The 27,479-nt window shown below is 45.9% G+C and overlaps 1 protein-coding gene across 1 annotated transcript in view; it reads right to left on the reverse strand.

The window, feature by feature from the left end:
- The window catches only part of LOC128901986 (macrophage immunometabolism regulator-like), a 62,104-nt gene extending 37,198 nt beyond the window's left edge, over positions 1-24,906 (reverse strand). Inside the window, exon 1 of the mRNA XM_054184230.1 lies at positions 24,708-24,906. Coding sequence (XP_054040205.1) covers positions 24,708-24,896 — 189 coding nt within the window. The 5' untranslated portion in view covers positions 24,897-24,906. The remainder of the gene's footprint in view (positions 1-24,707) is intronic.
- Positions 24,907-27,479: the final 2,573 nt, after the last annotated feature.

The following is a 27,479-nucleotide window of genomic DNA, read 5'->3' on the forward strand; positions in this document are numbered from 1 at the left end:
TTTCCTTGCTTTCCCCGATTCCCCTTCCAAAGAATCACAGGGGTTGGAAGGGACCTCTGGAGATCATCTAGTCCAACCCCCCTGCCACAGCAGGGTCACCTAGAGCAGGTTACACAGGAACGTGTCCAGGCAGGTTTTGAATGTCTCCAGAGAAGGAGACTCCACCACCTCTCTGGGCAGCCTCTTCCAGTGCTCTGCCACCCTCAGGGTAAAGACGTTCCTCCTCATGTTGAGATGGAACTTCCTATGCTCAAGTTTGTGCCCGTTACCTCTTGTCCTGTCACTGGGCACCACTGAAAAGAGCCTGGCCCCATCCTCCTGACACCCACCCTTTAAGTATTTATAAGCATTGATAAGGTCCCCCCTCAGCTGTCTTTTTTCCAGACTGAAGAGACCCAAATCCCTCAGCCTTTCTTCAGAAGAGAGGTGTTCCAGTCCCCTAATCATCTTGGTAGCCCTTTGCTGCACCCTCTCCAGCAGTTCCCTGTCCTTCTTGAACCGGGGAGCCCAGGACTGGACACAGTACTCCAGATGCGGCCTCACCAGGGCAGAGTAGAGGGGGAGGATGACCTCCCTCGACCTGCTGGCCACACTTTTCTCGAGGCACCCCAGGATGCCATTGGCCTTCTTGGCCACAAGGGCACATTGCTGGCTCTGGCTCATGGTCATCCTGTTGTCCACCAGGACTCCCAGGTCTCTTTCCACAGAGCTGCTCTCCAGCAGGTCAGCCCCCAACCTGTACTGGTGCATGGGGTTATTCCTCCCCAGGTGCAGCACCCTACACTTGCCCTTGTTGAATTTCATAAGATTCCTCTCCACCTGTCTAGGTCTCTCTGTATGGTGGCACAGCCTTCTGGTGTGTCAGCCACCCCTCCCAGCTTTGTGTCATCAGCAAACTTGCTGAGGGTACACTCTGCCCCCTCATCCAGGTCGTTGATGAATATGTTGAACAAGACTGGACCCAGTACTGACCCCTGGGGAAGACCGCTAGTTACAGACCTCCAACTGGACTCTGTGTCACTGATCACAACCCTCTGAGCTCTGCCATTCAGCCAGTTCTCAGTCCACCTCACTGTCCACTCATCCACGCTTCCTAAGCTTACCTATGAGGATGCTGTGGGAGACAGTGTCAAAAGCCTTGCTTATGTCCAGGTAGACAACGTCCACTGCTCTCCCCTCATCTGTCCATCCAGTCATGCCATCATAGAAGGCTATCAGATTAGTCAGACATGATTTCCCCTTGGTGAATCCATGTTGAGTACTTCCGATAGCTTTCTTTTCCTCCACATGCCTTGAGATGACGCCCAGAACAAGCTGTTCCATCATCTTTCCAAGGATGGAGGTGAGGCTGACCGGCCTGTAGTTCCCCGGCTCCTCCTTCTTGCCCTTTTCGAAGGCTGGAGTGACACTGGCTTTCCTCCAGTCCTCAGGCACCTCGCCTGTTCTCCAGGACCTTTCAAAGATGATGGAGAGCGGCCCAGCAATGACTACCGCCAGCTCCCTCAGCACTCTCGGTTGCATCCCATTGGGACCCATGGATTTGTGGATATCCAGCTGACCTAATTGATCTCTCACTCGATCCTCCTCAACCAAGGGGAAGTCTTCCTCTTTCCCTGTTACTTTCTCCAAAGCCTGGGACTCCTGAGGGCTGGGCCGAGCAGTAAAGACCAAAGCAAAGAAGGCATTCAGTAACTCCGCCTTCTCCGTCACCATGGCTCCTGTCTCATTCAACAGCGGGCCCACAACTTCTCTGGTCTTCCTTTTGCTTCCAATATACTTGAAGAAGCCCTTCCTGTTGAGCTTGACATCCCTTGCCAGGTTTAATTCCAAGGAGGCCTTGGCTTTCCTCCTTTCATCCCTGCACGCTCTGGCAGCATTCTTGTAATCCTCCCAAGGGGTCAGTCCCTTCTTCCACGTGCTGTAAACTTCCTTCTTCCACTTGAGCTTTTTCAGAAGCTCCCTGCTCAACCATGCAGGTCTCCTGTGTCCCTTGCCCGATTTCTTGCTCTTAGGGATGCACCGATCCTGAGCTTGGAGGAAGTGGTCTTTGAATACCAACCAGCTCTCTTGAGCCCCTTTGCCTTCCAGAGCCCTAGCCCACAGGATCTCTCCAAGCAGTTTCTTGAAGAGGTCAAAGTTAGCCCTCCTGAAGTCCAAGGTTGTAATTTTACTTCTTGTTGTTTTGTGAATACTACCCATGATCCTGAACTCTATCATTTCATGATTGCTACAATCTAGGGTGCCCCCAACCTTAATGTCCTCCAACAGTCCCTCTGTGTTTGTCAGTACCAGGTCCAGGAGTGCTCCTCTCCTTGTTGGCTCCTGCACCACCTGTGTCAAAAAGTTATCATCAATGCACTGGAGGAGCCTCCCGGACTGTGCATGCCTGGCTGTGTGGCCTTCCCAGCAGATATCGGGGTGATTGAAATCCCCCATGAGAACCAAGGCCTGTGATTGCAAGGCTACCTTCAGCTGTCTGTAGAAAGCCTCATCAGCTTCCCCATCCTGATCAGGTGGCCTGTAATAAACACCCACAACAGTGTCCCTCATATTTGCCTGCCCCTTAATCCTTACCCATAAGCTCTCAACTCTCTCTTCATCTGCCCCCAGGGAAAGCTCAATACATTCCAGATGCTCTCTCACATAAAGAGCAAATCCACCACCTCACCTTGCTGGCCTGTTTTTCCTGAAAAGGACATAGCCATCCATGACAGCATTCCAGTCATGTGAGCTGTCCCACCATGTCTCAGTAATTGCAATGAGATCGTGGCCCTGCGACCACACACAGATCTCCAGGTCTTCCTGTTTTTTCCCCATGCTGCGTGCATTGGTGTATAAGCATTTCAGAGAGGGAGTTGTGTGCGTAGTTTTCACCCTTGAGATGTGGTGTGCCTTCTGGCTCTCAGAAATCCTGGCACACTCCCCCACAGGTGCCTAGCAACTACGCCCGGGTACCTCACTGGTGTAAGAGACAGACTGTAAATTCCCTGATGAGGGGCAGAAGGGCTTCCAAGCCTTCAATGGAATGCCTCAAACACTCACAAGGAAATAAATAATGCAGGCCTGGCCTTCAAAGAACTGATAAGGCTAACACTTCTGGCGCCTGAAAGTGTGGGAGAACTGTCTTGTGAAGACAGGATAGTTCTGCCACTCGTGTGGTGAGCTTGCTAGTTCTCAGTTTTCAAGGCCATTGTGTCCGATAAGTGACCTTTGCTTCATTATCCGCAAAATGCATATGAAAGCGCACACCCCTGCATATGCTAATGAAGATTATAGAGATCATGCTAAACATGTATGACTATGGCACTCATCTCTCCACCCAAATCATGCTACACATCATCTGGGAGAAGGGAGAAACCTGAGACAAGGCTGTCCTCAGCAAGAGGGGTGGACCATGCTAATTCAGCAAACATAAAAGGGGAAAATAAGTGCCCCTGAGGGGTGAACAAAGAAGAAACAAAAGACGAGGACAGTGCCTGGGAAGGTTCTTCCCAAGAAAGAAGACTGTACCTGGAAAGATTTTTTCAAAGAAAGAAGATTATGCCTGGGAAGCTTCCCTGAAAAAGACGCTGGAACCAGGACCGGTGATCTCTTTCTCTCTGTCTTTTTCTCTGTATTTTCCTTTCTCTATCCCTCATTTTCTCTTTTCTCTTAGAATTGTTAAGTAAGTTAGAGTTGTTAAGCAACAACCTTAAGTACGACCTTAAGTACCACTTGCCATAAATTGTCCTATACCTGTTGTTAAGTAACACAATGCATACCTCACCACTTGCCATACTTTGTTATATACCTAACCAATTATCATGGGCTTGTTAAGACCTATACTAACCATTTTGGGAAGCTAGTAAATGTTTGTATATGGACCTTGAGATTTATCTCACCTTAGTCTGCGCCGTTGAGAATTTATGAATCTGAAGTCACTTAACCCCCCTCTTTCCTAAGAGCGGGATGTGACAACTGGCAAGCCCAGTAGCATCCCCACCCCCCTTCGAATCTAGTTTAAAGCCCTCTCAATGAGCCCCGATAACTCTTGTCCTAGAACCCTTTTCCCCCTGCAAGATAAGCTATTCCCGCCTGTCACCAACAGGCCTGGCGTCTTGTAAATCAGGCCACGGTCAAAGAACCCAAAGTCCTGCCAGCAGCACCAGGATCGGAGCCAGGCATTGATCTGCTGGCTCCTCCTACTTACCCCCTCTGGGGTAATAAACTGGGGGGATAGAGGAGAACACAACTTGCGCTCCCGATCCCTTGACCAGCCATCCCAGGGTCTTGAAATCTTTCTTCATTACCTTTGGACTTCTTTGTGCTACCTTGTCGCTGCCTACCTGAAAGATCAAAAGCGGGTAATAATCTGAGGGTGCTTCCTCTTCACGTCCTTGACCTGGGCCCCAGGGAGGCAGCAGACCTCCCTACGTACCAGGTCCGGCCTGGGGAGGGGTCATCAGGTGATAGAATAATTGTCTAAACAACAATAAATTGTTATGGCTTTTCTCAAACAATAACAATCTATTTAAAACATATAGAAACTTATATAAGGAGTGTGCAAATATGTTTATATTCCATCTACCGTATATATTTTTATATGCGGTCAAAGGGAGATCTGAGAATATGTAGGTATGACAGTGTCAAAAATAGCTGTCAGCCAATCACAAAGCAGTGTGAAAACACATGGGGAATGATGTCAAAAGTGGGGAGCTTCCTTTTCTGTCATGTTTCTGAGTACACCGGTAGAGGCAGCTAGTTCTGCCAGCCAATCACAGGGCTGTCTGAGAACACATGGGTATGACAGTGTCAAGAAGTGCGTCCATCAGCAAATCACAGAGCAGTATGAAAACATGTAGGTTATGATGTTTAACAAAACAGCAGTCCCCTGCACATTTAGGGGAAAGGTTTTCCTGGCCCGATGTATTTCTGGATAAACTGGTAGGGGTGGCTGGTCCTGCAAGCCAATCACAACAGATGACATGACCATAAGAGGGGAGTGACTTTTGGAGGGCCAGAACCCTCATATACAAACATTTTCCCCTCCATACATTACATTACTAAGTTGATGCTCCTAACCAACATCAAGATAGCCATTTGCTATTACTCATCACTAAACTAGGACACATGTTAAAAAGTTGATACGTAGTGTAAAAGCAAAACATTTTGTTTCTCTATTAGTAACAATTCAAAACACTAAGTTAAAAAGAGTTTTCCACTATTATTGCATTTTAGTCTTCCACATCCTTTACTTTCATCTTCTCATCAACTGAAAATTAATTTTAACTTTCAAAGTCATCTCTCCAGTTTCAGGATAGTTGATTATGGGGGGGGGGGGGAATCTAACTTGTCAGAAAATATTTAATTAACTTTATTTAATAAAGAAAGAAGGAGAAAGCTAGAGTTTTAATGTATTACAGATTTCATTGAATAAATATTGCTTTTTTTGTTTGTTTCTTGAAAAACTAGATGCCAATAGCAATAAAGGTCTTCAGTGTTTTTATGTTGGACAAGAAACATGTTCAGTAGTAAATTATGTTGTCATGCCTGAAAATACAGATCTGCAGGGATTATTTTGAAACTATCAACCTAAACAAAAGCTATATTATACTCAGCCTTTTTCTAGGGACAGCTACTCAAAGTCAGACGCTATTTTTTTTAATAAGACATACTCTTGAAGTTATTAAGAAAAAAATATCATGTTTAATCAACACAGTTTATTTTGGGGGAGGGTTTTTTTGGGAGGTGTGTGTGTCTTGACTAAAGCACCCGAAATACCTAGTTCTTTGTCTTAATGAGACTGTGGTGGGTTAACCTCAGCTAGATGCCAGGTGCCCACCAAACTGCTTTATCACACCTCCTCCTCCTCAGCTGGACAGGGGAAAGAAAATATGATGAAAGGCTTGTGGGTCATAGAATCATAGAATGGTTAGAGTTGGAAGGGACCTTAAAGATCATCTTGTCCCAACCCCCCTGCCACAGGCAGGGACACCTCCCACTAGACCAGGTTGCTCAAAGCCCCATCCAGCCTGGACTTGAACACTTCCAGGGATGGGGCATTGACAACTTCGCTGGGCAACCTGTTCCAGTGCCTCACCACTCTCAGAGTAAAGAATTTCTTCCTAATATCTAATCTAAATCTACCCTCTTTCAGTTTAAAACTATTCCCCCTTGTCCTATCACTACAGGCCCTGATAAAGAGTCCCTCCCCATCTTTCCTGTAGGCCCCCTTTAAATGCTGGAAGGCTACTATAAGGTCTCCCTGGAGCCTTCTCTTCTCCAGGCTGAACAACCCCAACTCTCTCAGCCTATCTTCACAGGAGAGGTACTCCAGCCCTCTGATCATCTTCGTGGTCCTCTTCCAGACTCACTCCAACAGGTCCATGTCATTCTTATGTTGGGGGCTCCAGAGCTGGACACAGTATTCCAGGTGGGGTGTCACCAGAGCAGAGTAGAGGGGCAGAATCACCTCCCTCGACCTGCTGGCCGCACTTCTTTTGATGCGGCCCAGTTGTCTTTCTGGGCTGTGAGCATACATTGCCGGCTCATAGAATCATTTAGGTTGGAAAAGACCCTTGGGATCATCGAGTCCAACCATCAACTCCACTCTCCTACTCTCATGTTGAGCTTCTCATCCACCAACACCCCCAAGTCCTTCTCCTCAGGGCTGCTCTCAATCCCTTCATCCATCAGCCTGTATTGATATTGGGGGTTGCCCTAACCCAGGTGCAGAACCTTGCACTCAGCCTTGTTGAACCTCATGAGGTTCACATGGGCCCACGTCTGGAGCTTGTCCAGGTCCCTCTGGATGGCATCCCTTCCCTCAGGCATGTCAAACCGCACCACTCAGCTTGGTGTCATCTGCAAGCTTGCTGAGGGTGCACTCGATCCCACTATGTCATTGATGAAGGTATTAAACAGTACTGGTCCCAATACGGACTGCAGAGGGACACCACTCGTCACCGATCTCCATCTGGACATTGAGCCCTTGACCAGTACCCTCTGGATGCTACCATCTAACCAATTCCTCATCCACCGAACAGTCCATCCATCAAATCCATATCTCTCCAGCTTAGAGAGAAGGATGTTGTGGGAGACCGTGTCAAAGGCTTTACAGAAGTCCAGATTAATGACATCCATAGCTCTTCCCTTGTCCACTGATGTAGTCACTCCATCATAGAAGGCCACTAGGTTTGCGCCATTGCATGGGAGGGAGATGGAGCCCCTCCAGGGATGGGATCTGTGCAGCATGCTGCAGCTGTCTACCTAGGGTCTGTCTGATGCTATACAAAGTGGAGTTACCAGCCTCTGGAGGGATTTAAGATTTGCTTGCTATCTATTTCTCTTCCTATTTTTATCTTATTATTATATTGCTCTGTTTGCTGTTGTGCCTTTCTTATTGAGATCCAGAAAGAACCCTGCACCCCATCTCCTCCACAGTTCAGAACAGTGGTGAAATAGGTTGTATAGAAAAAGACCCACTGGATGTCCACCTCATTGTTTTAGAGGTTAGACAGTGTACAGTGAGTGAAACAGAAAATAATGTAAAGAAAATAATACAGTTCCATGGTCTAAGGCAATTTAATACTATCTGATAAAAATTGTGTTTTATTCCAGTCTCTATCAGAGAGTTACCAAACAACTCTAGGCAACTGGGTACCTGTGGGAAGTATTGATTTCCTGATCTGTTTTCCAAGTATTTCAGGATGGACAAAACAAACAAATGAAGCTAAATCTTGTAGTAGTGCTGCATAAACACAGTTCCTACTGAAACTGTCTGTAGCTATGGTTTCAAAATATGAGGGGTAATATAAATCACATTTTGAGATGTTTCAAGGTGAGCGCCCAAAATTAATGGATGCTAAACAACAATACTGGCTGTAGTCTCTAGCAAAATATCAGTAATAATGGTCCTTAATTTCATAGGACAGGCTATGATAATGAAGTAATTTAGCACAAGTGAGTGTTTCATAAACAGAGATGATAGAAATGTAAACAAGTCTTTCTGTTCAGTTAAACACTTGTTCAGGAGTACCTGGGGGTAGTCTTTGAATCAGGTTAAATGTAAATATATAGTGACTGTCCATGGATTGTATGAGGGTGATTCTTTGGAAAAATAGCATGTATCATATAAGAAAAAAATTACATGATAATGCATACAAAATGAGGGCTGAATTAAGGTTGCACATAATTCTAGGAATTATTAACTGTTGGATGCCTGACTGATCTTTTAATTATTTTCAGTTGCTGTATCTCACACACAAAAAAACAAATGTATATATAAATGCTTTTCCACAACATTTTTGGTGATTCTGATGGAAATATTTTGCTAGGTCGTGTCTGAATCTGAGTAGAGAAAGTTGAAATGTTTGACCAGTGTTCTGTATTTAGCTGTTTAGTTGTGCATATCTGTGACAAGCTTGTTATAATAAAAATGTACTGAAAAGGCTTTTTGCATCTGGGATAGAAATTTCTGATTGATTTAAGTGAAAGGAGGAGGAGCCCAGTTCTGGGCTTCTCAGTACAAGAGAGACAAGGACATGACTTCCTGTCAGCAGGAAGCTGACACTAGCAGCAGCATGGTTTACAACAGGATACCAAGGTTTGGTCTAATGTCTGGACCGTGTCTGCTCAAAGAATTTTAAAGGGGAATGGAAGGGAAGGGCTGCCCTCGGATGGGACAGCCAAACCACAAGAGACAGAGGGACAGCTCAGCTCAATTGGCTGAGCTCCAAGCGGTAGTGCTAGCTGCTGACTGGGGCACCTGCACAATATAAACTGATTCCTATGCATTATGGGCTGGGGCCACTCAATGGCTCCTATATTGGAAAGCTGAAGGATGGAAAATTAAAGGAAGTTTTCCTTGCATATTACTAACACCCCTTCGAAGCACCATGTGGAAGGTGCTTGACCACCAGGGTAACAAACATCTTGTTTCTTAGTGGTGCATACTTAAATTATCTGATATCCAAAAGGAATGAAGCGGTTTTGGTTTTCTTTCAGGTAACCCTAATATCAGCAACTGGGAACTCGGATGATCTTCCTTGAATTCTTGATTCTACCGTATTTGGCCTCTTTGAGATACCACCTGGTAGAGCCTTTGACTCCTAAAGTTTTCTCTCTCACTTTGGACCTGCCCTGACAGTAGACATAGTATCTATTCCCATATGATTTATTAATGTTTGCATTAATTAATGCAAATTTTTAATGACTATTTAAGTTTGCATTTAAGTTTGCATTAAAAAATAGTCATTTTTTAACAGATCTTATAAGGTGTAAGAGACAACTCATAATTTCTCCTAAACAAAGCAGCCTGAAGAGACTTTTAATGTCTCAAACACTTGCAGTACCAGGCCTTCTGCTCAAGGAACTGATAAGGCTAACATCTGGTTATCTCTTGTGTGACTCATGAGAAAGAAAACTGGTGCCTGAATGACTAGTTTTAAAGAAACAGAACAGCCCTGTTTTTTCTCCCATGAAGGACAGAGCTGTTTCTCTGGAAAGCTCTTGTCTCTCCACCCAAATCATACTGCATGTCACCTGGGGGGGGGGGGGGGGGGGGGGGGGGGGGGGGGGAGAGAGACCTGAGACGAAACTGCCCCTGGGAGTGGACGAACATAAAAGGGGGAAGACTTTTCCTGAAAAGAGATTTTTGCCTGGGAAAATTTTTCCCTGAAGAGACCCTGAAGAGCACTTCTGCGACCCACGCTGACTAGAGTAACACTGGAACCGTGACTGGTGATCTCTTTCTCTCCCTCGCTCTCTCTCTCTCAATCTCTCCCCCTCTATCTCTTTTTTCTTTCTTTTCCCTTTTCTTTCAAAGAAGTAACGCAATGCATACCTTACCACTTGCCATAATTTGTTATATACCTAACCAATTATCGTGGACCTAGTTAAGACCTGGTTACTAACCTAATAAGTGTTTGTATACAGACCTTGAGATTTGTCTCACCTTAGTCCGCACTACTGGGGATTTGCGAATCTGAGTCACTTACCCCCCCTCTTTTCTGAGTGGGACGTGACATAAGGATATTTGGCTAAGTTGAAATATGGTAACAATTTATTTAAAACCTAACCAAAATGTCTTAAGTATGTCATTTAATAAAGTCCCATCTTTAGTTTTTATGTTGCAGTAGTAAAATGAATTTTAGAGAACGTAACAGTTATTCCTTGATTTTCTTTTTTTGGCCAAATTCACTTTTAGCATAATTAAGCTGACTTTAATAGGAATTAGTGGCAGTTCACACAGAAGGGGGCCTTAGCTGAATTTGTACCACTGTAACAGTCTTGGATATGGTGGTGACATGACAGAGCAGTTTCCCCAGCAGGTGTTGCAGCAGCTGTCCCTGCCGGGGTAGAGGCTTCAACACAGACCAAGCTTCAGATGGTGGATGCAGCCCTACAAGTCCCAGGCTGAAGGGGGTGCCTGGGGCCTCTCTGATAACAGAGAGATGTCCCTCTGTCCTGTAGGCGTGCTGTCTTGGAGGAGCTGTGCCACTGAGTGGAGGAGTTACAGGAGGAAGTGAATAAGCTGTGCAGCATCAGAGAAGATGAAAGGATGCACTCCCTCTTTATGAGGGCTTAAGCGGGGTCACCTCCAGCATTTGCATTGAAGCAAGGAAGTGCCTACAAGGCTGCATTATGGAGAAATCCCCAAAACCCTTTCTGGGGAGTCAACATGCTGGGGGTGCCTTGCTGAAGTGCCTGTACACTAAGGCACACAGTATGGGGAATAAACATGAGGAGTTAGAGATCTGTGTGCAGTTGCAGGGCTACTGTCTTGTTGGGATCACAGAGATGTGGTGGGATGGCTCACATGACTGGAGAGTTGCAATGGAGGGATACAGGCTTTTTAGGAAGGACAGACTGGGAAGACGAGGAGGGGGAGTTGCCCTTTATGTGAGAGAGCAGTTAGAGTGCATGGAGCTATGTCTGGGGATGGATGATGAACCAACAGAGAGCTTATGGGTTAGGTAAGGATGGCATTGTAGTGGGTCCCTGCTATAGGTTGCCTCATCAGGAAGAACAAGTGGATGAGGCCCTCTACAGACAGATAGGAGCAGCCTCATGTTCCCAGGCTTTGGTCCTCATGGGAGATTTCAGCCACCCTGATATCTGCTGGAGGGACAACACAGCAGGGCATAAGCAAGTTTCTGGAGTGCATTGATGATAACTTCCTCCTCCAAGTGATAGAGGAGCCAATGAGGAGAGGTGCTCTGCTGGACTTCATGCTTACCAACAAGGAGGGGCTCACTGGGGATGTGAAGGCCAAAGGCAGCCTTGGCTGCAGTGACCATGAGATGGTGGAGTTCAGGATCCTGAGGGGAGGAAGGAGGGTAAAAAGCAGGCTCACAAGCCTGGACATCAGGAAACCAGACTTCAGCCTCTCCAAAACCTGCTTGGTATATTCCCATGGGATAAGGCCCCAAGAAAACTGTTTAATATTCAAGGATCACCTCCTCCAATCTCTAGAGTGGTCCATCCCAACAAGCAAGTAGTCAGGCAAAAGTGCAAGGAGGCCTGCATGGATGAACAAGGAGTTCCTGGTCAAACTCAAACACAAAAAGGAAGCCTACAGAGGGTGGAAGCAAGGACAGTTAAACTGGAAGGAATACAGAAACATTGTCTGAGCATCCAGGGATGAGGTCAGGAAAGCTAAAGCCCAAATGAAATTGAATCTTGCCAGGGATGTCAATGGCAACAAGAAGGGCTTCTATAGGTATGTAGACAACAAAAGGAAGTCTAGGGAAAACCTGGTCCCACTGCTGAAGGAGATGGGGGACCTAGTTACACAGGACATGGAAAAGGCTGAGGTACTGAATGTCTTTTTCACCTCAGGCTTTACTAGCAAAAATAGCCTTCAGGAATCATAGAATGGTTTGGGTTGGAAGGGACCTATGAAGATTATCTAGTCCAACCCCCCCGCCATGGGCGGGGACATCTTTCACTAGATCAGGTTTCTCAAAGCCCCATCCAACCTGACCTTGAACAATTCCAATGATGGGGCATCCACAACTTCCCTGGGCAACCTGTTCCAGTGTCTCACCACCCTGTGGAATAATTACTAAATTGTCCAAGAATACAAAAATACAGCATTGTTCACACATTAAGGAAAGTCATAAAATCAAGAGGCTTCTGAGGTAAAATATAGCCGCACCTAGCCTCCCACCTCGGTGAGGAGTGTTAGAACGCAAGGGGGTTTATCTTCTGCCAAAACCGCTTTGCCCCTTTTCACGCAACAGAATTTGGTGTAGTCGGCAGGATTGCCATGGATAAACTGCTGCAAAAATATGATTGTGCCCCTTCCCAGGCTGGGAAGGAGTGGGCCCATAAATTTTGGAAGGATGAAGAGAAAGTGGTGGAACGTATTGAAGAGTGTTGGGCTTCACAGAAGCTCAGAGCGGGAAAAGGCAAGGGTGTGATCTCTGTGGTGTTAGGCGCCTGTTTATCTTGTGCACAACAAGAAGCTAGGGAAACCCCTGCTCCTAATCTGATTTCAGCTGTAGAATATGCAACCCTGAAATCGGAGAATGAGGTGTTGAAGTCATCACTAGCCTTTCAAAAGGAGACAGGAGAAAAATTAAGAACTCAAGTTGATAAGCTTGTGAGTGAGAATGAATGTTTAGGAAACCGGAATGCTCAACTCGGGAGTGAAAATCTCCAACTTAAAGGTGAAAATCACCAACTTAAAATGTTATTGGAAAGGGTGACTGGGCTCTTAGATAAAATGCAGCCCCTGACCCAAGTCCAACAAATTCATAAGTTAATGTGTTATCCAAATTCCGGAACCCAGACCGGAGATTTTTTGTCTAATAGTGAGGATGAGGAAGAAGATGAGGAGGAAAGGACTTTTACTGTGAAATTTCGAGTCTTTCCTTTACGACCTCTGGTTAAAACTGAAACCGTGGTTGATGATGATGATGATATTCACACCACTGTGTGTACTGTTCCATGGACACCAACAGAGTTAGCAAAAATAAGGGAAAAATATTCGAGGCGGCCAGAAGAGTCAGCTGTTGAGTACGTGTGGCGAGTTTCTTCTGAAGGAGGAGATAGAATTATGTTGAGTGAGGAAGAAGCAGGAGACTCGTGGGGACCAGGAGTGTTTTTAACCACTATGCCTGGGGATCATAATTATTCCCTAACCGCTCGAGCAGCCTATCGGGCAGGGGGTATGGATCCGCGAGAGAGGGGAGAGCCATTAGAGATTAGAGCTACAGGCTACTCTGATCTGTTTGCGGCGATACGGAAAGCAGCTTGTCTGCAAGCCATGTATGACAGAGGAATTTTGGAAATCCCCAACGTCAGTCCCTATCAACCCCAATCGATTAGCCCCTCTCATCCATGGTCTTCCCAATTGCCTGAAACCATTCCTTGTCCACACAAGATCGTATACGGGATGCTCAGGGTGCTCATGGGCGGGGCCGTCATCACTACATGCCCACCTGGAATGAATATGTACAGGAAATAGACCAATATGGGCGCCGAATGGGCTGGGCCAGCCTAACTAGTGAAAAATCCTCCGAACACCCCCGAAAGGTTCACCAAGTCCGAACTCACACTCAAAACCCTAAATCGGAGGGAAGGTTTAAGCCTGATAAGGACCGGAATGAGTTGTGGCGTAAAGCCCTACAATTAGGGGTGCCCCGACAATTCTTGCACAGTGTCCCTACGGGAGATCTCCGTACGCTGGTCCAATCTCTAACTAGAAAGAATAATTTGGCTGGAGAGAAAAGTCTAACCAGAGAATCCCCAAGTCATGAGAAAATTGTGCCTTCTGCACCGGAGCGTAATTTAATTGATTTGATAGAGTCCCAGTCAAAAAACTCCTATCCCCGGGGAGGGCAGTGAGCCACCCTGTCCGGTGGGTACTAGCTATTCAATGGCTCTCTCATAAAGACTCCGAACCTGTTATTGTCATTCCTGTTGGACCCCGGAAGATATTGGTAAATTTTATTATTGATACCGGAGCTCAAATGTCTGCAATCACTAACGAAACAGCACAACTTCTAGGTATAAATCCCACCAGACGCAGAGTCAACTTTACAGGAATTGATGGTGTGGTAAAAACATGCCCCACCGCAAAAATTAACCTCTGGTTGCCGGGAGAGCAGCGAATGACTAGGGCAGAAGTGTTAGTGGGTGCCTCGCGTACTAACCTCCTAGGATTTGACGTGCTGCGTGGGCGAATGTGGAAATTCCCAGATGGAACTGTGTGGAGTTTTGCAGGATGTGAAAAAGTAATAGACACAGTGAAATTGGGCCTATTAGAAACTTCCATACCTTTGCCTCCCTCTAAAATCACTAATGTCCGGCAGTATCCACTGCCTGCAGCTGCGCTTGCAGGAGCAGACGGGGTGGTATCAGATTTAGAAAAAAGAGAGACATCATTAAGAGGAGTCACTCGCCTTATAATTCACCGGTGTGGCCGGTAAAGAAACCAAACGGGCAATGGCGTTTCACAGTAGATTACTGAAAGCTGAATGCCAACACTGCACCCCTGACCTCTGCGGTTCTGAATATCGCGGAAATTGTGACAATGATACAAGGAGCTGCCCATCCTTGGATGGCTGCCTTAGATGTTAAAGACATGTTTTTTATGATTCCCCTCCTTGAGCAGGACAAAGCGCGGTTTGCATTCACGTGGAAAGGAGTCCAATATACCTTTAACCGACTTCCACAAGGATACAAACATTCCCCCACTATTGCTCATAATGCTTTAGCTAAAGTGCTATCAGAGATTCCTGTTTCACAGGGATGTACGGTATACCAATATATTGATGACATCCTAATAGGGGGAGAGAACCAAGAAAGTGTAAGAGACATGATGCAAAACATCCGAAAAACATTATCGGATTTAGGATTGGAAATTCCAGACTCAAAGTGTCAGGGACCCGCACAGGAAGTTAAATTCCTGGGGGTCTGGTGGATTAAGGGAGCTGCTTCTGTCCCTCAGGATACCCTGGAAAAAAATAGAGCATGGACAGAATCCTTCCAGCACGAAGGAGTTACAGCAAGTTCTGGGAACTTTAAGTTATTGGCGTAAACACATCCCTGGCTTTTCCATCATTGCTCGCCCCCTTTATAGTTTGCTCAAAAAGGGAAAATCCTGGGAGTGGACTGAACAACATACTAATGCTCTGGAATTACTAATAAAGGAGCTAAGGTTATTCCAACAGCTTGGTCCCATACATCCAACTGACCCTGTCCATGTGGAATGGGGGTTCAGTGAACATGGTTCCCATTGTAACTTATGGCAGAAGGGACCAGCAGGACCGGAGAGACCATTAGAATGTAGCTCTCACTCCTTCAATGATACTGAGAGCAGATATTCAGACCTTGAGAAGGGTTTACTGTCCCTGGTGCGAGCATTGCAACGAACAGAGCAGATAAGAAGAGAACAGAGTGTGATCATTCAGGGACCCTTCCGCCTTCTAGATGTGGTCCATAAAGGGACAACACCACCAGCTGGCATTGCCCAGAAACCCACAGTTCGAAAGTGGTATGCTTATTTAGAAGGCATTAATGAAATCATGCCAATCTCTGAAGGCAGTGTTAAAGTATCCAAGCTCCAGAAGGATATAGATGGTGCCCTATTGTTCCAATCCCCACCAAACAGACCATCTCCAATCCAAGAAGCACCTCCTCTGAAAGAAGGCAGTGATCTTACAGGAGTGTGGTTTACTGATGCGTCATCTCACCGTGAGAACAATAAGTGGAAATACAAGGCCGTAGCACTGGAAGTAGCAACGGGAGAAAGAGCAGTTGAAACAGGGGAGGGTAGTGCACAAGTAGGGGAACTCAGAGCTGTCCTACTAGCTGCACAACATGGAGCCACCTCCATTTACACTGACTCATATGCTGTTTTTAAAGGAGCCACTGAATGGATAGGTCACTGGGCAGCCAACGATTGGCAGGTGAACAGAGTCCCAATCTGGGAGACAGATAGTTGGAAGCAACTGCTGGAAATAGGAGGACAGAGAGCATTGCACATTGGTTGGGTAAAAGGCCATGATCGTTCGAACTCGATCACTGCTCAGTTCAACCAACAGGTAGATAGCCTCACGCGGCTGCAGCAAATTGACATTGTAGATGATGGTCGGGAATGGGAACGCTTACTCGAATGGTTACATGTTAAGCATGGCCACACAGGCCGTGCTGATCTGTATCAGGAAGGACTAGCCTGGGGGTGGCCGGTATCAGCTAAACTGTGTGAACAAGTAGTAACTGCCTGTTCACAATGTCGCCTACGACTCAGTAAAGATCATCCAAGTAAGGCGCCTCCCTTACACATTCGGGACAAGAAAACATTGTGGCATTCATGGCAAATTGATTATATTGGGCCCTTGAGATCATCAGGTGGGAAAAGATACGTCCTGGCAGGAGTGGAGATTATCTCTGGCCTCACTATGGCCACCAGCTTCAAATCAGCTACCGGGGACAACACAGTGAAAGGCCTAAAAGGGTGGTTCAGCACACTTCCCCTTCCTGAAGAAATCCAAAGTGATAACGGTTCACACTTTACCGCTTCGGTGGTACAAGATTGGGCCAAAGAAGAAGGGATTCGATGGGTATTTCATACTCCCTATTATCCTCAGGCTAATGGCATTGTGGAACGCACCAATGGATTGGTTAAGCGTTTTGCAAAAACTCATGAACCTGGTTGGCACTTGCGATTGGATGATGCCATCTATCAATTAAATAACAGATGGAGTGGAGACGGCTGTCCTAAAATGAAAGCTTTCTGTGTATCTGCCGATATCATCACTCCAAAAGTTCCCAATGAACCAGGGAAATACCCCGGAAGATTTCACCCTGGGCAAGTTGTGCTAGTGAAAATGCCTCAAATTGGCACAGTACCAATGGTGCTAGCTACTCCCAAAAATCCCCATGCATGGGAAGCCAAAGACTGTTCAGGGAAGATACACCGGATCAGCACCCGGTGGATCTCGCCCTCTTTTTAACCCCGTCGGTCGAATAAGACCGAGCAGATTTTCTTTTCCTTTGTGTCTTACAGGAACCTTGGATGAACTGTACGTGGACAGACGCATTGGCCTACGCTAACTTTGAGTGTCTCCAGGGAATCCTGACATTGATCCTGGCAATAACATTATTTTTATTATGTATGGCTATCTGGAGGCCTAAATTCTAAAATGACGAATTGGCAGATGGAATTGATGCTATTCAGTTTTACCTTTTTACTCCCTGTTGTTTGTAGTCAAAGAGACCCAGAATGGCCATGGTCTCAAGCTTATGTTAAACACAATGCGATGGCAGGAACAAGAAAGGGAGAATTGAGCCTGGCCACTGTAGTCCTACATGAAAATGAGATTTTTTCAAAACATGAGTGGACCTGGAATAGTTGGTACCCAACCCTGAAAGGTAGGGCAGGAGAGGAAGTCCAAGTAGGATGTAGAATGATCAACAGCTCAAACCATGAGAAAGCCACAAGAATAGAAATATTTCGCCCTCAGAACCCACACTCAATGACAAAAAAGCACTGTATCACCGGCAAGGGGGATTGCTGGTATAATTTTACCCTTGTGGAACCCACTTTTGTAACCTGTCATTGGCGACAGGATGAAATAGCGCTGCTACTCGAACTCAAAATAGATATAGTTGAACCTGACCCAACTCCACAGACTAGTCTGGTTCCACTGCCACTATCTGAAACCCCCGACAATGACACCTTATTGAGCGGACTTAAGAATCTGCCCCTTGATGATGAGTTTTGGGATAATGCACTGTCACGGTACACTGCAAGCACTGGAACACCAGAAAACAAAAGGGGTTTAAATCTCTCCACTCTGGTTATACAAGGAAGTGAAATATATTCCAGAGATAAATGGAGTTAGAAAGACTCACTCCAAATGGCTAAGCTTGAAGCCGCCCCAGGAAAGAAAATACAAATTGGTTGCCGAGTAATCAATGGGTCTGCTCACCACAGGCCAACTGTAATTAAAACCATCCATGTAGACTCTACCAAACCGGACAAATACAACACTGATTGTTACAAAATTATGGAGCCAAATTCAGATTGCTGGCACAATTTCACTTTCATCAAACCTATCGTAGTGTATTGTATTTGGGGCTACAAAGGCACAGAATTGTTATTTGAATTTATGATTGACTCAAATACACCTGAACTTGCTGAAATGAATCCAGAACCTACACCCCCACAAACTTTCAAGGGTGTACCTACTCAGCCCTCCATTAGTCTAACTCCTTACACCTTTAACATTGGCCCTTATGCCATTAAACACACAGGTCAACAACAGATACTGTTTAATCCCACATATTCCCTCAAACGAGTAGAATTGTCAATGCAGATTAAAATCTCTGCGATCAAACCCACCTGCTCACCATTCCTGAGTACATCTTATGCAGGATGGTCAGCATGGTTAGGCCGACAAACTCTTGCCACTTCACAACGACTGAAGAGGGATGTGACTGGTATCTTAGGAACAGGCCTGGGAGTCTTAAATAGTATAGATGCTGAGATACTTGCAGACAAACTAGTCACAACTACTAGTGATCTGGACAAATTAAAACATCCTCTACAGTCCTCTCTATCAGCATTGGGAAACCACCAATGGCTTTTATCAAATATATTGCCTCAGTGGGAAGAAACGGGTGAAAAGGACCATCAGCTGATCACAGATGCACTTGGTACAACCCAGAAGAATGTTTCCTTGGCTCTTAGTTGTATCCAAGCCCAACTGCGGATGCAATCTATGACAGCCGCAATCATAAGGGAAGGTGAAGAAGGCACCTTGCCCACCGAAATTCAAAAAGTAATATGGGATAACGCAATTGAATTTGAGAAAAAATTTCAGTCCTGGTGGTATCTGGTTAATTTCACCTATGATCCCATTGAGAGCAAGGCCACAGCTTTTGTCTTAACAATATGCAATGCCTCAGTATACACCATATACCCAATCATTGCGCTGGGGTTGAATCACCAAGGAGCCATACCCTATCCAATAGAGCATAGAGTGTGGGCACAACAAAATGAGAATAAATGGCAAACTGTTGGTGTTGAAGCATGCATTTCACAAGACCAACAAGGATTCATTTGTGAGAGTAATACTCTCAAGGCACAAGACACCAACCAGAATGTTTGTCACTTTTTGATACATCCTAATGAAACCCCAGAAACTGCTTGTATATATTGGGAAAGGCTGCGTTTGCATGAGGTCTCCCTGTAGTCTTGTATTCATAGATGACATAGTAGTAGATATAAGTAATCACTCAAATCTTTGTGTTTGTAACTTTACTAACATCATTGGATGTGACTTCAGTTATTCCGCTCCTGTTACATCTTTTCAATTGCTACAATCTAATTATACATCGATTCGAGATTTGTTGCCTACCCCTATCGGAATGAATCTCTCACTGGTGAAGAAGCTGCTACAACACGATGAATTGAAGCAACTGTTGAAAGAGGCCCAAGAAAGTGGACAGAGAACTTTGATTACCATCCATCATGATGTTGAAGAAATACACCAAGTGCTGGAAAGGGTCAAGAGAGACGGAGGACATGAACGGGGAGACACTCCTTTTGGATGGTCACCGACAGTTACAGGACTTGATAACAAGATGCTCCATCCTGTTGTTGTTTTACTAGTACTCATTGTATTGTGCTTCGCTTTGACAATTGTTTTGTATGTTAGACTGTGGATTATGATGAAAAGCTTAACTCGTTTGATCACTCCACGAGATGTATTTGCACTTGATATCCCTTGTCACAAGAGGACATGTGATATTCCCCATCAGTATTGAGTATCGTGGAGAGCTTGAGTGACTGTAGTCACGGGGTGGATTATGTGGAATAATTACTAAATTGGCCAAGAATACAAAAATACAGCATTGTTCACACATTAAGGAAAGTCATAAAATCAAGAGGCTTCTGAGGTAGAATACAGCCGCACCTGGCCTCCCACCTCGGTGAGGAGTGTTAGAAGACAAGGGGGTTTATCTTCTGCCAAAACCGCTTGGCCCTTTTTCACACAACGCACCCCCACAGTAAAGAATTTCTTCCTAATAGCTAATCAAAATCTACCCTCTATTTGTTCAAAAATGTTTGTCCCTTGTCCTGTCACTACAGGCCCTGGTAAAAGCCTGTCTCCATCTTTCTTAGGAGCCCCCTTTAAGTATTTAAAGGCCACAGTAAGGTCTCCCTGGAGCCTTCTCTTCTCCAGACTGAAAAACCCCAACTCTCTCAGCCTGTCCTCATAGGAGACGTGTTCCAGCCCTCTGACTGTTTTCGTGCCCCTCCTCTGGAACCACTCTAACAGGTCCATGTCTGTCTTATACCAGGGACCCCGGAACTGGATGTAGTACTCTAGGTGGGGTCTCATGAGAGCAGAGGGGTGGAATCACCTCCCTTGACCTGCTGACCATCCTTCTTTTGATGCAGCCCAGGATATGATTGGCTTTCTGGGCTGCAAGCACACATTGCGGGGTCATGTCCAGTTTTTCATCTGACAGTATCCCCAGGTTATTCTCCGCTGAGCTGCTCTCAATCAATTCATCCCCCAGCCTGTACTGATACTGGGGATTGCCCTGACCCAGGTGCAGGACCTTGCACTTCGCCTTGTTGAACTTCACAAGTTTTGCACAGGCCCAATTCTCAAACCTGTCAAGGTTATCCCAGGTCCCAGAGACCCTCCTCATCTTTCCTGTAGGCCCCCTTTAAGTACTGAAAGGCTTCTGTAAGGTCCCCCCTGGAGTCTTCCCTTCTCCAGGCTGAACAACCCCAACTCTCTCAGCCTGCCTTCATAGGAGAGGTCCTCCAACCCTCTGATCATTTTTGTGGCCCTCCTCTGGACTCACTCCAACAGGTCCATGTCCTTCTTATGTTGGGGGCTCCAGAGCTGGACACAGTACTCCAGGTGGGGTCTCACCAGAGCAGAGTAGAGGGTAGAGATAAGGGAGATCACTCAGCAAGTATCATCACAGGCAAAACAGACTCAACTTGGGGAAAATTAATTTATTGGCAATCAAACATCAGAGGAGGATAATGAGAAAAACAAAACTTAACACACCTTCCCCCCCACCCCTCCCTTCTTCCCAGGCTCAACTTCACTACCAGCTTCTCTACCTCCTCCCCTACCGAGCAGCAGGGAGTTGCAGTCAGTTCATCATACATTGTCTTTTCCACTCCTTTCTCCTCACACTCTTCCCCTGCTCCAGCCTGGGGTCCCACCCACAGGAGAGAGTCCTTTACAAATGGCTCCAGCATGGGTACTTTCCATGGGGTCACAAGTCCTGCCAGAAAACCTGCTCCAGTGCAGGCTCTCCACAGGATCACAGCTTCCTTCAGGGCACACCCACCTGCTCCAGTAGTTGGTTCTCCACAGCTGCAGGTAGATATCTATTACACTGTGGACCTCCATGGACTGCAGGGGGACAACCTGCTTCACTATGGTCTTCATCACAGGCTGCAGAGGAATCTCTGCTCCAGCACCTGGAGCACCTCCTCCCCGACTTTGGTGTCTGCACAGTTGTTTCTCTCACATATTCTCCCTCCTCTCTTTCAGCTGCTGTTGTACAGCAGTTCCCCCCCCCCCTTAAATATATTATCACAGAGGTGCTAACACCATCGCTGATTGTCTCAACTTTGGCCCATGGCCAGCTGTCTTGGAGCTAGCTGGCACTATTGGACATGAGGGAAGCATCTGGCATCTTCTCACAGAAGCCAGCCCTGTAGCCTCCCCACTACCAAAATCTTGCCATGCAAAACCAATACAGGGATATTAATCTGCAGCAGGTTAAGGCTGCACCTTGGAAAGGTGTGTCTCATTTCACTTACACCATCTGCACTTCAGAAGGTCACTTCCTCAAGCTTACTAAAACTATGTAATATAACAACTTTAGGTTTTACTGTCTGCCTCCTTCTCAAATGTCCCTCCCCATACTTAAATGCTACCTAAAAATTAGTGTTTGCTTATATGCAGTGCCAGTATAGGACAAACATTAATAGACGTTCAACAGCTCACTCAAATATAATAAATATGATTTACACTTATAAGTAGTGCCAAGAGAAAACAGAGTCAGTCTTTTGGGTTGGAAGGGACCTTCAAAGACCATCTAGTCCAACCCCCCTGCCGTAGGCAGGGTCACTTTCCACTAGATAAGGTTGCTCAAAGCCCCATCCAACCTGACCTTGAACACTTCCAGTGACTGGCCAAACGTTGACCAGGAACATTCAGTTCATCTGACCTTACCATAATGTATTGCATTTACATCCAATTATGGAAGCCTGGTGGCAAGACAGGCAGGATATGGCTGCTCAAAGATGAAGAGATTATAAAGAACGCCATGCTACAATGCCAGTACAGCCATACAAGAATTTAATTTCAGTGATCACACAGCCATTGTCCACTTCCCCCAGTTTCAGAGTCACTGCAAGTACCATCCCCTCCTCCATCCTCATAATCACTCTCTCAAAACCAACAAAATCAAAAAACCCCCAGTACACTAACATACCACATAAGACAGAATATGTTTCAAAATACACTAACAGCAGCAACATTAAAGTTGGATGGTGGGAAGAGAAGCTTTCAATATGGAAATAATGGGGGGAATAATAATAAAAAAAAAATAATCAATGCTGCCCATCTCTACTCCTTGCACCTCTTCATGGGAATGTTACAAGGAATTCTACTGTACCCAGAGCAATGTCAGAAGGCAGCCAACTACAGGTAAAGCAGCAAGTCATTCTCCCATCACAGACCTTCTCTGTCATTCCTACTGAGATCTGTAATTAATGTCTTCTGACATTAATTCATTTCTACATCCAGCTATACAAGCATGATGTACAGCACCACCCAAGACAGACACCGTAACAAGCCACGTTCACATAAAACATCTACTAGTATACATTATTTGCTATTTTTCTGTACAATAGGTACACATACACTCTCACTTATGTCAGCTAAAACCCAACATAAAGTTACATATAAATAATAACTAGATAAGAAAAATTAAGACCTGAGACTGTTTTCCTACATAGCCGTAGGACGCTTGAAACATCGGTACTTTAACTGTTCAGAGACACCCCCTCCCCCATATGTTAATAGGCAAAAGAAACCTGCCAATAAACCAAAACCACTTAGCAAGCTTCATATTCTGTAAAGTAACATTTTTATGTACATTAGAGTGCACAAATGCAATCTGTTAGTATCATGGATGATATAACTGACATTTAAACAGAGCTTTGACCTCCATTTACCTTTCACTAAACAAAAAAACCACAAGAAAACCCAAACCAAAACCCACCACATTTTACTATAGTGCAATATAAAATTACCCATAAAAAGCTAGGCACTAGTACACCTTGTTACCATTAGACTGAATAGTAAGGTTATAGTCAGGTTTAGCACTTGTATAAGAGTACTAAGAACGGTATAATTAGGACTGCTGTTGGTTGTAAGTTGCAACTTAAAAGAATTAGGCAGTTATGAACAGATACAGGTGCTAACATGTTAATTCTGGCTTTCCCACCAGTTTAGACTGTTAACAACAGCTAGTGCAAAAAAAAATACATTTGATCAATCTAACTACAAGCTTAAGGATTTACAAAAAAATTCCCAAGGTTTCTGCACAAAGGTATCAGAATTAATACCTTTTTTCCCTCCTAGATTTGCCGGAACAGCTTCACTGCTCTATTCTTATTTCCATTAGATTTTAAAGCATAGGAGAAGAAAACATAGGTCTGAAAGAGAGAACACAGGGCAAGACAGACCTGCAGACCCTTCCACTATGGCAGGAAAAGAGTTCACCGAATTCATTCCTGTCTTGCTGACAACAGTACAAAAGTAAGTACAGAGATAGGAACTCTGCTCAGAGAAAAGAAAGTGAGAACATATATATCAGGATCTCCGTGCTGCAGGGGAAAATCCTGTCTACATAAGAGCACCGAGTGCTGCAAGAGCTCAAGAAGCACCATGCAGCTGTAAGAGGACCACATGAAGAACGTGTTTGCTTCCTACCCTGCATCCCCTGCCCCACATAACCGTATTTCAGACGCCTACCGCCCGCTACTGCCTGGAGCGATCAAGGTCTATTCGAGAAGCGACTTTAAAGATAGGGAGCAGCTACCGGAAGCTGCCAGCCCTACTGTGGAGCTCAGCTGCGTTACAACGGGGTAGCGGCATTACCGCTTCCTGCTGAAGCGCCAAGCGCGAGCACACCCCACCCCCATCACTGCCGCACACGGAAGCGTAACGCTGCGCTCAACACCCTGACACGACAGAAAATTCGCAGTTAACGCCGCGCCCGAGGCCCAGCCAGTACACGCGCACCCGCCTTCCCGCGGCCCGACAACCAGGAAGCACACACACACTCCGAGCCGCACATCTAGGTGATTTAATCGCATCGCGCCGCCCCGGCGGGACCCACAGGGGACGCAGCCCTCACACGACCTTTGCGAACAATGCCGGACGCCCCGCTGCCACCACTCCGCAACACTGCCCATTAGCGCTTCGCAGCGCCCACCCATCGCCCTTCAGTCCCACACGGCACCTTTCCCGCCAGTCCCTCACCAGCTCCCACAGCGCCTTGGCCAGCCACACAGTACGCTAAAGTCTGCCCGGCTTCACACAGCCCCTCCCCAGGTACTACCCGTCGCCCACGCTCCAGCAGGCACAGGCAGGGCCCGCCGCAGAGCCCAAAATGCAACCCCAGCGACTCAGCGAACCGACACCACCCCCACTTCCTACCTGCGGTCCAGAGCGGTGGAACTCCGACACACAGCGAAGAGAAACAACGAGGCTCAGAGTACAGCGCAGTTCACTACACTCACTAGGACTCAGGGTAAAAACAAACCCCCCTACGCTCGCGGACTGTGCATTAATGGATGCTTCCAGCCAATCAGAACAGACCATGTGACCGAAAGAGGGGTGTGACATCCGGAGCAAATGGTACAACTGGCTGTCTGCAGGGGTGGGTATTTCACTAGAGGTTGGGGTACTTATCATTTTTTATCTTGGCTAAAAGTTGTCCCTGTACTACTCACATATATATGTTATGTATACTTGAAAATTCCATTTTCTTTTGCTGTTACCAAAACACTGTTGGAATTATGTACTTATAGATCAAAGAGTTTTGGAAATAATTATTTCCAATGTGCAATAAAAAAAGTGAAATATTTAGTTGAAAGGGGAAAGTCAGGCTAAAACTGAGCTATGTAAGAGTATCTGTAAAGGTGCCGCATTGCACTATCTAGAGCAGGGGCAGCTAGCCTATAGACCTTGACCTTTATACAGCTTACAGGCTCTTCCAGTGAAAGCTGGTGATCCTGCTGTATGCACTGCCAGCCCCAGATTACAAACACAGTGGTGGGGAGTTGTCTCCCACCAACTTGCACCCAGAATCACCCTCTCAATTTTCTACATGGTTGTTCTTAACCATATGATAATTTTGAGTTCATCTGAAGGGGCTTAAAAAATTTCACTTCATCTGAAGGGGCTTAAAAAATTTCATATCACTATGCTCTTGAAGGTCCCCTGGAATAGTCACAGATACAGATGGATACTATGTTTCTAGAGAGGGAAAAGGGAGAAAAAAAGACACAGCAAGACTAAAATTAGAGATAAAGATCATGAAAGGTACCAAGGAATTGTAGACATTCTTCACCAATTCCTGCTGTTCCTTGAGACAGATACCAAACTATTCTAAGACATAAAAAAGCAAATAGAGAAAATATTAATTTGTTGCATCGCATGAGGTAACATTCAGATGGAGCAAGAACAAATTTAACATGGATTTATTTTCAAAATTAAACATAAGAAAATAAAATGATGCATAAGGTATATGTTACGATTCTGTAGGCCGCAAGTATTGTGGTTTAGCCCCACACAGCCGCTCACTCACTCTCCCCACAGTGGGGTGGGGGAGAGAATCAGAAGGGTAAAAGTGAGAAAACACGTGGGTTTAATAGGTAAAGCAAAAGCTGCATACCCAAGCAAAGCAAAATAAGGAATTCATTCAGTACTTCCCATCAGCAGGTAGATGGTTATCCATTTCCAGGAAAGCAGGGTTTCATCAAGTGTAACAGTCACTTGGGAAGACAAACACCATAACTCCAAACATCCCCCCTTCTTCCTCCTTCACCTAGCTTTTATAAAAGAAGGTGAATGGATATGTGTGGTGGGTTGACCTTGGCTGGCAGCCAGGTGCCCATAAAGCCACTCTATCACTCCCCCTCCTCAATTAGACAGGGAGAGAAAACATGAGAAAAGGCTTGTGGGTCAAGATAAGGACAGGGAGATGACTCAGCAATTACCGTCATGGGCAAAACAGACTCCACTTGAGGAAATTAATTTAATTTATTGCCAATTAAACAGAGCAGGATAATGAGAAATAAGAACAAATCTAAAACTACCTTTCCCTCACCCCTCCCTTCCTGGGCTCAACTTCACTCACAACTCTTCTAGCTCCTCCCCCTGAGTGGCACAGGGGGATGGGGAATGGAGGTTGTGGTCAGTCCATAATGCTTCATCTCTGCCACTCCTTCCTCCTCATGCTCTTCGCCAGCTCCAGCATAGGGTCCCTCCCATGTGAGACAGTTCATGAACTTCTCCAACATGGGTCCTTCCCACAGGCTGCAGTTCTTCATGAACTGCTCCAGCATGGGTCCTTTCCATGGGGCCGCAGGTCCTGCCAGAAAACCTGGTCTGGGCTATCCTCCACGGGCCACAGTTCCTGCCAGGAGCACGCTCCAGCGCAGGTTCTCCTGCCTGTCACAAGTCCGCCCTCGGGCACATCCACCTGCTGTGGCGTGTGGGCCTCCACAGGCTGCAGAGTGGATATTTGCTCCACTGTGGACCTCCATGGACTGCAGGGGGACAACCTGTGTCATCATGCTCTTTACTATGGGCTGTGGGCGAATCTCTGCTCTGCACCTCCCCCACCTCCTTCTTCACTGACCTTGGTATCTGCATAGTTGTTTCTCTCACATATTCTCACTCCTCTCTCTCAGCTGCTGTTGTGCAGTGGCTTTTACCCTTTCTTCAATGTGTTATCACAGAGGCGCTACCATCATTGCTGATCGGCTCAGCTTTGGCCAGCAGCGGGTCCATATTGGAGCCAGCTGGAACAAGCTCTGTCTGACACAGGGGCATCTTCTGGTGTCTTCTCACAGAAGCCCCCCCTGCAGCGCCTGGCTGACAAAACCTTGCCTTGTAAACCCAATACAAGAGAGAACTTTGAAGTCAAAGACATAATACATTAATAAAGTAATAAAGGAAGTGATGCAAAGCAATAACAAAATCACAGAATCGTAGGGGTTGGAAGGGACCTTTGGAGATCATCTACTTTAACCCAAAGCAGGTTCACCTAGAGCAGGTTGGACAGGAATGCGTCCAGGCAGGTTTTAAATATCTCCAGAGGAGACTCCACCACCTCTCTGGGCAGCCTGTTCCAGTGCTCTGCCACCCTCAAAGTAAAGAAGTTTTTCCTCATGTTCAGATGGAATTTCCTGTGTTCTAGTA

This window comes from Rissa tridactyla, chromosome W, assembly GCF_028500815.1.
Source record: "Rissa tridactyla isolate bRisTri1 chromosome W, bRisTri1.patW.cur.20221130, whole genome shotgun sequence".
Lineage (NCBI taxonomy): Eukaryota > Metazoa > Chordata > Aves > Charadriiformes > Laridae > Rissa > Rissa tridactyla.